General features: G+C 44.8%; 2 protein-coding genes across 4 annotated transcripts; both read left to right on the forward strand.

The window, feature by feature from the left end:
- The first annotated feature begins 166 nt into the window (after positions 1-166).
- Positions 167-7181, forward strand: txlnbb (taxilin beta b). 3 transcript variants are annotated; one of them, XM_030391888.1, is made up of 10 exons: positions 167-305; positions 2405-2674; positions 2988-3079; positions 3182-3352; positions 5265-5459; positions 5745-5864; positions 5957-6031; positions 6123-6215; positions 6391-6486; positions 6596-7181. In XM_030391888.1, exons 2-10 carry the CDS (start codon positions 2443-2445, stop codon positions 7103-7105), a joined length of 1584 nt encoding a protein of 527 aa, XP_030247748.1. In that variant the 5' UTR covers positions 167-305; positions 2405-2442; the 3' UTR covers positions 7106-7181. The 3 variants fall into 3 exon arrangements, with proteins under 3 accessions (XP_030247748.1, XP_030247750.1, XP_030247749.1); XM_030391890.1 differs by having other exon boundaries at positions 197-305; positions 2428-2674; XM_030391889.1 differs by lacking the exon at positions 167-305 and adding an exon at positions 342-364.
- Positions 7182-8084: 903 nt separating this feature from the next.
- Positions 8085-11046, forward strand: LOC115566158 (uncharacterized). Its single transcript, XM_030391891.1, has 9 exons — positions 8085-8237; positions 8410-8503; positions 8680-8733; positions 9457-9502; positions 9597-9724; positions 9880-9994; positions 10191-10313; positions 10411-10548; positions 10725-11046. Exons 1-9 carry the CDS (start codon positions 8093-8095, stop codon positions 10836-10838), a joined length of 957 nt encoding a protein of 318 aa, XP_030247751.1. The 5' UTR covers positions 8085-8092; the 3' UTR covers positions 10839-11046.
- The last annotated feature ends 241 nt before the right edge of the window (positions 11047-11287 follow it).

The raw sequence follows: 11287 nt of genomic DNA on the forward strand, positions 1-11287 counted from the left end.
GCAGAGGTATCAGATAAAATGGCCGCTGGAGACAAACCTTTTTTAAACGGTGAGGCGCGCTCACGCACTCCGAGGTAAAAATTCCCTCTTCGATTACAATCAGAGGAGGTTGTTTTTTGCGAGCGTGGTGTCGTGGACGGACAGAGACACACAGTCCCCCTCTTGTCCTCCCTCTCTCTGCTCAGAGTGAGCTGTGCTCCTCTGGTTTATTTTGAGGTGGTCTTATCACAGCTGTTGTATCTGTGGTGGCAGCCTGTCCAAGCCCCTCGACACTCTTCCCTTTCCCACTCTGGCCCTTGGTCCTGGTAAGACCCTGTTTTTGCTCGTCGCCCTGCTTCTTCAGGGACATTAACACCTAAATAACGTAAATATACTCTTGTGTTTGAGAGGGTTTCCACACCTCTTCTTACCATTTAACTGTTTGTTTGAATGTGAATGCTTTGTGTTGGAAATGAGGAGTTAAATCAGTCGAGGTTTGCCTGTGTCACTTGTTAACAGAACCAGAAGAGATTCGTCTTGTTTTTGGACGACTCTTCTTTTTAATCCATCTCTCTGATTGCGCACAACCACTGTTTGTGTGAAGAGATCAATAATGCATTTTTCCCACACTACATTTGTTTATCAGTAGAGTTTCCGTTCCGCCTAACTGCCTCCTTTAAAACATATTGAATATAGATGCGGTCGCTTATGTAACACAGATATTTATAATGGTTGGGAATGCAGCGTTTTCGTACGCACAGCCACTGACATTGACATCAATGAGAATGGATTAGAAATAAATAAATATCTTGCCCATATTAAGAAGTTCCTAAAATAGCCTGTGGGGTCTGGAACAGGTGCCACGCGCTCCGCTTGTGAAAGCTCAGGCAGTGTGAAGGCTGCACTAATTTTATGCACGTAAACAGGCTCTCTGGCTGTGAGCCTCCAGAACAGCCACTGAGGCAGCATGGTGCTTCATTTCAGTCACCGTGGTGCGCTAATATGCTTTGTTACCACTTTAATTAACTGGGGTTGAATCATGTTAAATCGAAAAAGGTCACGTTTTCCTGAATGTTTCATGAGATTGCAGCATAATCTGCCGTCAAAGAGCAAGAAAATACTGTATGTCTGTGTGCAATGTATCTCACCGAGCTCCATCTGTATAGAAAAGAGAGCGGTTTTTAAGTGCCTTGCTTATTTGCTTTGAAAAAGATCAGAAAACAGTGAGAAATACAGTTATAAACGTCTTTCAATGGCTTATATTTTAGTTCTTCACCTGAGTATATTTAGTTTACTGTCATATATCATGAAGGCAAGATTTAATCCTCACACGAGAAACCGGAACCGGCAATTTCTCCGCCTCAAAAATGACTAAAATCTTTAATTGACTGGTTAAAAGACAGGAAACAACGCCAACTAATGTGATAATTGATTGATGCCGCTATTCTCCGTCTGGTGGTATCTTGCAGCCACGTTGAACTAAATTCAAACTGTCACGGTGCGATAATAAGAGGAGGTGAAAATGCAGAGCAGGAGGAGAATATTTCAAACACCCTGCGGTTGACGACAGAGCTGAGTGCTGATGTTAGCAACAAACGGTGCTAAACAGTAACCCGAACGGAGTCGATCAGTCATAATGGCGGCACGAAGAGAGCCTCATATTTTCCGAGGTGGTACGCGGTGTAAAAAGTTTCAATAACACTGGATTAATCGACTATTCGGCCGATATATGAGCCACGCCGATTCGTCAGTCCAACTGTGTAGGTCTTCCTAATGTTCACAGCCGTAAAAGTACAAGTGTAAATACTGATATTAATAATGGCCGCATTCTATTTAGCTGTTTCAGTTTCAGGGTCGCGCTGTTGTGCACACTGGGAGACCTGAGTGGAACACAGCCATTGTGAACGTTATGAGTTACACCTGTACTCTGCCTAAAAATATCTGCAGTGAAAAGGCCTGTTGAGAAGCTCTTTCATATAACCAGAGATTATGAATCAGACAAACAGCATCAGAGCGACCGGAAAACAAAACAAAAAAAACAACAAAAAAGCAGAACGTGGCTCAGGTTCTGACCCGAGTCTCCGGAAGCCCTGAGGTCCCGAATCGAGTTGATTTAGGAGAACGCTCCAGAAATGTTTCCCCTGACCTTCAACCAGCATGAAGGTGAGTAGATAATGACTAAATTGTCTTATCTGGGTGAATTTATCCTCATCTTGAAAAAAGTAAGACACATTACACAGATTTGATAAATACAAATAACCAGTCGAAATGATTCACGGCGTAGAAAAGTGTCAGGCGCGGCTGCTCATAAAAAACGCAGGGAACGTGAGGTCAGCGGGTCAGAGTAGATCACGAGAGACTAACCGTTTGGACGACAATGCCAGGAGGAGGTGAACATCACTTGTCTTCCTCCGCTTCGTCACAGAAAACCAGCTGTTTCCCTCTCAGTACCAGCTCAGAATAATGGAGGCCTGTCAGATGAGCAGCCCTGCACCCGTGGGTCCGGAGGCGCCGCCAGCCGAGGGTCAGCACATTGACCTGACAGAGGACCTGGCCAAGCAGCTGGAGGACATCATTAGCACCTACCAGGCCGAGAATCCCGCTGAGCCAGAGGACGCCGAGGAGGTCACAGCCGTCAAGGAGGCAGACACCCGCAAGGACCAGAAACTGGAGAAGAAGATGCTCAAAAATCTAGGTGTTCTGCTTTTTTTTTTTCCCTTTCTTTCTCAGAATGTTTTATTGATTTTAGCAGAGGTGGGTTTTCATTCAGCTCGGTCAGCAGAAGTCCGAGTTGTACTGAAACCGATAGGTGTGTAAGCGGAGCTGTTATGCGCGTAAGCGCATCCATCCGCAACAGACGAGCAGGTAAAATAGTATTTCCTCGTGCTGTTTATAGTCGGCTTCAGTTGACTCACACGGGGAGACAGACTTCTTGTAAACATGGACAGTTAACTGCTCTAAAACGAAGCTCAAACCCGACCTGACTGTCGTTCTCTGTGGCTGTTCAGGGAAGGAGGCCATGCTGCTGATGCAGAGTCTGAACAAACTCAACACTCCAGAACAGAAACTGGAAGCCATCATCAAGAAGCACGCCGAGCTGGTGAGTTGAGCCTTACAGAGAAGGAGGAGAAGAAGAAGAGGTGGGATGTGTCTTTACTCTTTAGGGGCGTGTGGTGGATTTTGTCTTGCGTGTCCTTTGCAGCTGGAGGAGCACCGGAGCGATCAGAAGCAGCTGAAGGTTCTGCAGAAGAAGCTGCTCCAGGTGATGAAGGAGAAGGACCAGCTGCAGAGCGAGCACAGCCGGGCCGTGCTGGCTCGCAGCAAACTGGAGGGACTCTGCCGAGAGCTGCAGCGGCACAACAAGACCTTAAAGGTACCTCGAGCTCCCGCCGTGCTCTCTTCTCTGTGCCGCAGAGGAAGTGCGTAATCGAGTCTGAGCCACTGAAAAAGGCCATTTGCTGTTGTTTGCTCGTCGGTGCCGGGTGTTGTAACCATATGTTGCGGCTGTCAGCTGGCACCAGAGATCAGACGATATGTCAAAGCTCCTGATCTGACCTGAAACCACCACACACACACACACACACACACACACACACACACACACACACAAGTCATGGTGTGAAGCCAAGAGAGCCGAAAGTCTTAAAGTGCAGCTCATCAGCATGATTATTGGGAAAATGTCAATAAAAATGAATATATAGCATAATTTGATCATAGAGCAGTTTTGGTTTGAATGTTTTACTTTAAGACTTACATATGATTTAACTTTAAAGGTCATGTTTCTACTCAAGAGGGGTTCGGGGTCTTTTGAAATGAAGTAATTCAAGGACACTTCAAACACTTTTCAATGCAAATTATTCTAGTGGATGTTCGGATTAACCAGTCTAAACCCGCACTGCACTCAAGGGCGTCGCTGTTGAAAAGTGACGGGGACATGAGGACTCTAGATATATGCGATTTCAGGCAACATATTGAGGGGATTGTATGATATCGTATGATTAACATATTGTTAAAAAGCAGGGGCAGTTTAAGGGGGGGCCAACAGGGGCCAGTGCCCCCCTGACAGGGAGTCTGCATTAATAACACAATGACAGATTTCTTGCAATGATTTTGTTCTGAAGGGAAAGGCAGAAATAAAGTGTCTCAGCAGTTTACCACCCAATCAAAATTGCTGAAATTGTAAACACTGCTTTGTCTGAATAAGGGATTTGTCATTTTTTCCAGGTTGTATGTGCCCCCTTACAAAAAAGCCAGCCTAAACCTGACCCCGCCTATTAAAACTGGTCTAGAGCCACCACTGTTAAAAAGAAAGGGGGGGCATTTCAAAAAATGGTGGGGGAAATGTCTCAACATCGCAGTGTACCCGCTGTGCATGACACCTGTGGTCTGAGGTGTGAAGTCACAACAGGCTCGGAAATTTCTTCACAATTTAAACTCGAGTGTATTTTACTTTTGGAAGACATCACCCGATTATAGCTTCTCAGCTGTTCCTGTTCACATCTTTTAGTTTTAGACGGTTAAAGAAACCACCTTTGCTTTTTTATCATATTCTAAAAGACATTTTTTCAAGATTTTCAAGACATTTTAAAAGACAAAACGAATCCCTCGAGAAAACAATCTGCACCGAAACAATCATTCATGTATGCCCTCAGAACATCACACACAGCGGTGGTTAATCAGTTGTCAGGCCGGTGTTGTGAAACCACACAAACAGGCTCTTCAGTCGCTGTCAGTCAGCTGAATCCATTGATTGTATAAAATGCTGACGTGCCTTAACATAGAAACTGCATTCTTTCTTAAGACCAGCAGGGCCAGAAATAGGTCAGGTTGTATGTAAGCTTGTTACATAACTGACCCTACGTCTTTCATCCGCAGCAGTTTGTTAACGGGTTCAAGGTTTCAGTCACTTGTTTCAAGTCTGATACAGCGTGGTGATCGTTTAGTAAATGATGGCTAATTAAGAGTAAAATGGACAGCAAACCAGCGTATGCAGCTACCTTGGCTTTGACATTTCACTACTGCAACGGATCCTCAGGTTCTCAGTCAGATACACTTTGTACAATATGCTCACCTCTGGCTGCAAAAGGAAAAAAAGAGATGGCGTCAGCTGTAATGGCTTCAAAACGGTCGTCTACAAAGCGATTGGTGACGTCAGAGCGGGTATTATACTTCAAAGGATAAGCTAAATGTGCCCCTGGCTCTATGTCACTGTGCTAATTGCAAATGTGTCACATGCAAGGTGGGTTTTTTTTTTTAAGCCCTCACGTCCGTCCCTGACATTGCAGGAAGAGACCCTGCAGAGGTGCAGAGAGGACGACCTGAAGAGGAAAGAGATCACCACCCACTTCCAGGGGACGCTGAGCGACATCCAGGCCCAAATCGAGGAGCACAGCACCCGCAACACCAAGCTGTGCCAGGAGAACAGCGCCCTGGCAGAGAAGCTGAAGGGGCTCATATCGCAGTACGACCAGCGAGAGAAGGTACTGATCCTGACACGCACGCACGGGTTCGAAACAAAGGTTAAAAAGTGGATCTATAAACCCAAACCTACACGCAAACCCGCCTGACATAACCTGAGCCGTACCTCACACATTTGGGCGTCTGCGCCAGTCTCAAACCTGTGAATTATTATCACATTTCACCCACGTCTTCCATTTATTAGCTGCACTATTTCAGTTTTATGCAGCCAAAAAGCTCCCCGAGCAAGAAATGAAACAGTCTGTCCGTGTGAGGACGACTCATAAATCCTCCTGATTGTCTTCCAGAACCTGGAGAAGGTCTTCAAACACAGAGACCTGAAAGAAAAGCTGCTGGAGACCAAACTCGCGCAGGCCAACGTGCTGCTGCAGGAGGCCGAGCAGAAGCACAAGCTGGAGAGAGAGCTCGTACGTTCCGTGTATCAGATTTGTCGAGCCAACACATTTGCAATTCTAATCCCCTAGCGCTCATTTTCATGGGACATTTTAATATTCCGCAGATGCTAAAACAGGCGACGGAGTACAAACTGAAAGTGAAGGTCATGAAGGAGCAGGAAATCGATATGAGGACCCAGGTAGTGTAACACGGCATCATGGGAAGTATTGGCTTGTTGTTCCCCTCTCTCTGGACGCTGGTATAATGTTTTTCTCTCCGCTTCCCCTCAGCTCGATATGTACTCCAAGAAGTTTGATGAATTCCAGGGCACGGTATCAAAGAGTAACAGCGTCTACAGCGGCTTCAAACAGGACATGGACAAAGTGAGAGCGCTTCATCATATCGGTTATATTGTTTGAACAAATGATACGATAGAAACTGGGATGAGAGCAAAAAGATCCCATGAGGTTTACACTAACACTCAAACTGTATAATCCTATTTTTAGAAGTGGCTTTGAGCGTGTCGCGTGTAACGTGCTTCTTGTTGTCGTCGTGTAGATGGCCAAGAAAATTAGGAAGCTGGAGAAAGAGTGCCAGTCGTGGAAGTCTCGCTTCGACGGCTGCAACAAGAGCCTCCTCGACATGGTGTCAGACGTAAGGGACATTTTCTTCAGCTCCAAACGGAGCATTTGTTTGTTTGGCATCGACGTAAAATCCGCCAGAAACTCACCACCATGTTTCCGTGCATTTCCGTCCTTTACAGAAAGCCATCAAGGAGAAGGAGTTTGAGCTCGTCACCATCAAGAACCAGAAGCTTGAGAATCTGTGCAGGGCTTTGCAAGAGGAGAGGAAGAGCCTTTACGACAAGGTGCAGGGAGCCGGAGAGAAACCAGACGGTAAGACCGGCGAACCGACGGAGAAGGAGGAGCCTGAGGCGCCGGAGACCCCTGCAGTGCCCAAAGACGACCACCCCGTCCAGAGTACCGCGGCCCCCGCTGCCACACCAACGATCGAAACTCCACTGGCCAAGGAACTGGCCAAACTGAAGTCTGAGCAGGCCCGTCTGCAGGAGATCGCCAGCTCTTTCACAATCTCCCACGTTATACCCACGGAAACAGACGTTAGCCAATCACAAGAACTCTCTGAGGGCGTCCAGGAGCCAGAGGGGAACCACATACAGGCGAGCAACGGCGAACACCTCCAGGAGGCCCAGGAGGCCCAGGAGGACGGAGGCCAAGAACAGAGAGATCTGGAAATGCAGTCTGTTGATTAACGTAGCAGCTACTGTGAAGAATTGTACCTGGTTCATGTGAGATTCATAGCAATAAAAAGAAAAAATGCTGGTTTTATCTTCAGTGTCTGACCCTGATGTGTCGATTTTTAAGAGATCAGCTGATCAGAGAGATGCAATTTAGAAAACGCGACAGTTTAAGGGCTTTAAAGATCATCTGGACATATTCCCAGTCCTCACCCGTCCACTTGTTTCCTGCGGAGGTTACTGGGGAAACCATCGTGAGTGATACTTGAGTTATCTGAGTAACTAAGTGACCGAATAACTGATGCACTGGCGGCACTTTCAAGGATTTAGAAGTGTTAGCTAAGTGGCCTGAGCATAATAACAGAGTCAGAAGTAGTCTTTCAGTAGAAAAGATCCAAACGAATGAATGATACGGCGTACGCATCGCTCTGAGAAAGGATGACGGTTCCGTTACCATGGAAAACACGTAGAAGGAGGTTGTGCTCATGATTCACACAAGGTATCTTGGGTGGTTCAGAAATAGGGCTGATAGCATTGCAAGCTGTTGAATGTTTACTGAAGGAATGAAGCATTTTGAAATTTGTGAATCTGTTCTCCATAGAAACAGGCCGCTGAGGCTCGTGGATAATTGCCATATTTAGAATGACCCCCAATTACATAAATCAATGGATTAAACAGAAATATCACTGATAATATAATCTAAACAGTCTAAATGCAATACTGATCCTTGTCTATGGTCTACATAAGCATAATAAACCATCAACGAGAAGAAGACACAGGGCTGATTTCAAGTTAAGTTGGATAAGTAATAAAAGAAAACATTTTCTATGCTGAGGATGAACTGAGGAGGATTTCCTCACACCTTACAAATTGTACAACCTCTCTCACAAACCCAGTAGCACTCCTGATGACTAGTTAACTGATCTTCATGTGTAAAATCAGCGTGGTGCACCTTTAAACTGAGATTCACCCCGGTGCAACTGATAAGAAGTTGCACAACTCATGCAACGATCACACACGTCCGCATCCAAACATAAAATGGCAGCTGGAGCCGACCCGGCTGCAGCCTCCTGTGTGAAAGCTCTCGCGGCTTTCGTCGAAAGAGGAAAAGCTTTACTGGAGCGAGCCGAGACGGAGAGCCGGGAAGGTAGGCAGCACTTTGTGCAGCATGTAAAAATAGACGCTGTGACCTGCAGCTGGTGGGCGATTTATGGACATAGCGCGAGTGTGGACAGCAGGAGGCCTGTCAATCATTGGACGTAAAGAATGAACGCAGGGAGACTGTTACACACTAACTTCATTTACTTTTGCTTGTGCAGACTCTCCCCACGACTTCATCAGGCAGAAAATCCGCATCGAGCAGAAACAGTCGCTGCTGGGTCTGATTGAAGCTGCTGCAGATCTGTACAGAAGGTCACGAGCACTAACCACATTATACAAACAGCCTCTGCAACTGCAAAACACTGACTTCACTTTAATTTCTAAAAATATATATGAGTTAATGTAGTTTTATGAGCGCCACAGATTCAGCTTTTCGCTGTTTGACATGCAGATATGAGTTTGTTTACTTCTATTTATTCTGATTTCAGTCTGTCAGTTAAGAAGAAAGCGGACGCAGAGCACCTGTGGAGAATAAACAATCAGTAAGAGCTTCTTATTGTTTAAGACCTGACATGACATGCCCTCGTTCCAGCGTCTCAAGAGTAATCATTTGCAAAGGGAGGTTATGTTTTCATAACTCGTGTCTGTATGTTGGTTGGTTTGTGAGCATGATTACGCAAGGACTGCTTATCTGATTTCCATGAAAGTTGGACGGAGGAATACGCCCGGTTAACTATTGGTGTAGCTCTAGGAACAAAAAAAAAAAAAAAAAAAAAAAAAAAAAAAGGGCCTATCCAGGAACTTTTTTCTCCTTTTCAGCAACATTTTTGTTAATTTCTTGAGAAAACAATGCAGGAATGTGAAAAAAAACAAAAAACACTGAGGTGTATTTTCAGGGGCTGATATCTATGAGGGTGATTACGTTTTGATGCAGATGCTGTTGAACTTTAATGTGTTATATTGGATTAGGCATGATTGAATTAAAGGGGCTGTCGGGCCTTGGCGGAGGTATATGCTCTACTGAGTGCCATGATGGTTTTGATCGGGTTTTGGACTATTTAGAGACGTCAACTTGAGCTTTAGGACATTTCTCATGATTGGACAATTAATCGAATATGGAAAAAACAATAAGTAGATGAATCAATAATGAAATTATTTGCTGATTGCAGCCTTCGTTGGAGCAAAGATATAATATCTAAAGTTTACAAAGTTAAACAAATGATTTTTCTTTGAACTAAAACTACTTTTCTGTATGACTTCTCCAGCTGCGCTGCATTACGGGCCGTGCTGATGGACTTTAACCAACTAGAAGTGAGTCACAGACGTAACAGATATGTTCACAAACATTCTTGTGCGGGCGCCTTGTTGTTTGGTTTTTTTACCGACTGTGCTCGATGTAACGCAGGTGCAGTGGGATTCCTTTCTGCAGCGTTTGGATGATGAGTTACAACTGAGTGCTAAAACCCTGGACAGAGACCATCCGTCAAAATGCGTTTCACCAGATACATCACTCGTCAGTGCCAGAACAGGAGAGTGGGTTTGATTTATTTCTGTGTGAGCAGCTGTACTTGATAAGAAACTGAGCTAGAAAACAAATTGTGCTCTTTATTTCATCGTCTGATTACAACTTTCCGATGTATTGCCCGTCTCTCACGTCATCAGCTTGCTCGTTTCTGTGTGTTGTGCAGACAAGTGAGCTTAGAGAAATATCTCGGGAGAGGTAAAAAGATCCTGCTGGTGTTAATCCGCCAGTTCTCCTGTCTGCTCTGCCGTCTCCATCTTAAAGATCTGGAGAAGAACCAGGTAAAGACACCAAAGGGGAGAAATCATGTTAACTGCAGTTTCATCAGGTTGGACAAAACAACAGCCAGCCGCAATCAACTATAAACTAAACTATTTGGCAAAGCTACCGTTGGATGTAATAATCCTGCATGTTCTCACCCACACATGACTATTATTGCCCTCATTATCATCCTCTGTATGTGACATTATTGCTCAGAGGTCCCTGGACGCACATTCAATAGAAGTGGTGGTCGTTTCCTTCGGCTGTCAGGAGGGAGCTCTACACTGGCTGCAGGAGACTGGCTGTCAATATGACATGCTGCTGGACCCTGAGAGGAAGGTCGGAGGTCAACTTTTTACACAACAATAACACAGAAAACACACTTCATATTCCTTCTGATGGTAAGTCGGCCGCTAACTCTGTTGGGGTGTTGCAGGTGTACGCAGCATTCGGCCTGGGAGCATCTCTAAAGAAAGTGTTGAAGTTCAGTAACATGCTGCTGTACGCCGAGTACGTGGCCGACAACATGGAGTTCCCACGAGACCTTCCATCGATTCAGGACGACATGTTTCAGGTAGAACGATGCCTGAAGCTCAGCGTTACGAAAGCAAATGAAATTATTCACAGTAAAATGAATAATTCTTGACTTGTATTCATAAATGTTTAAGATCACATACGGGATTTTTACACGGAAGGTTTATTAGTGTTCATTTATGGTTTAGATTTTTTTTTTCCTTCTCTATTTTTTAGCTGGGAGGCGACTTTGTTTTGGGCGAACATGGGAGGGTGCTGTTCTCTCACTGCTGTCAGAGCCCCATAGACAGACCCTCAGTCGACGTCATCTTAGCAGCACTGGGAAGATGAAACTGTAAAGTGATATATATACATAATGTGACAATCAGCTTTAAGAGACAAATGAAAAGGTTACTGCACCATTAACTCGCTTTTATCTTACTTTCACAATACAACTGATTGAACTCTGTAAATGAAATTGCATTAAAGACATTAATGCCTTCAGAGAAACTGTATAATATGCAACATTTCCACAATAAAATGCTAAAAAAGAAAAAAATGACTTGTCGAGTTGTGTACACATAACATTATCCTAAATGCTTCCCACAATGTTGGAACACCGAGAAATTGGCGCACATATTTCTGCCTTAATCGCGACAGATTTTCATCAGAATAAATTAAAGCAGCCGAAACACATAGTTTATGATATACTGTATGTCACGCTGCTCAACTGAAGAAACTGAATAAACACGCTTGCCTGATCAGTTAACACAGACAGAGAGTTTTGTAAGAGTGTCACT

The sequence above is a fragment of the Sparus aurata genome, chromosome 16, assembly GCF_900880675.1.
Source record: "Sparus aurata chromosome 16, fSpaAur1.1, whole genome shotgun sequence".
NCBI lineage: Eukaryota > Metazoa > Chordata > Actinopteri > Spariformes > Sparidae > Sparus > Sparus aurata.

Excerpts from the sequence above, each read along its gene's own strand:
- txlnbb (XM_030391888.1), top strand. The coding sequence starts at position 2,443 with ATGGAGGCCTGTCAGATGAGCAGCCCTGCACCCGTGGGTCCGGAGGCG. Across the intron at positions 3,353-5,264 it reads GGCACAACAAGACCTTAAAG|GAAGAGACCCTGCAGAGGTG; the intron begins GTACCTCGAGCT and ends CTGACATTGCAG. Across the intron at positions 5,865-5,956 it reads ACAAGCTGGAGAGAGAGCTC|ATGCTAAAACAGGCGACGGA; the intron begins GTACGTTCCGTG and ends AATATTCCGCAG.
- LOC115566158 (XM_030391891.1), top strand. The coding sequence starts at position 8,093 with ATGCAACGATCACACACGTCCGCATCCAAACATAAAATGGCAGCTGGA. Across the intron at positions 8,504-8,679 it reads GCTGCAGATCTGTACAGAAG|TCTGTCAGTTAAGAAGAAAG; the intron begins GTCACGAGCACT and ends TTCTGATTTCAG. Across the intron at positions 8,734-9,456 it reads CTGTGGAGAATAAACAATCA|CTGCGCTGCATTACGGGCCG; the intron begins GTAAGAGCTTCT and ends TGACTTCTCCAG.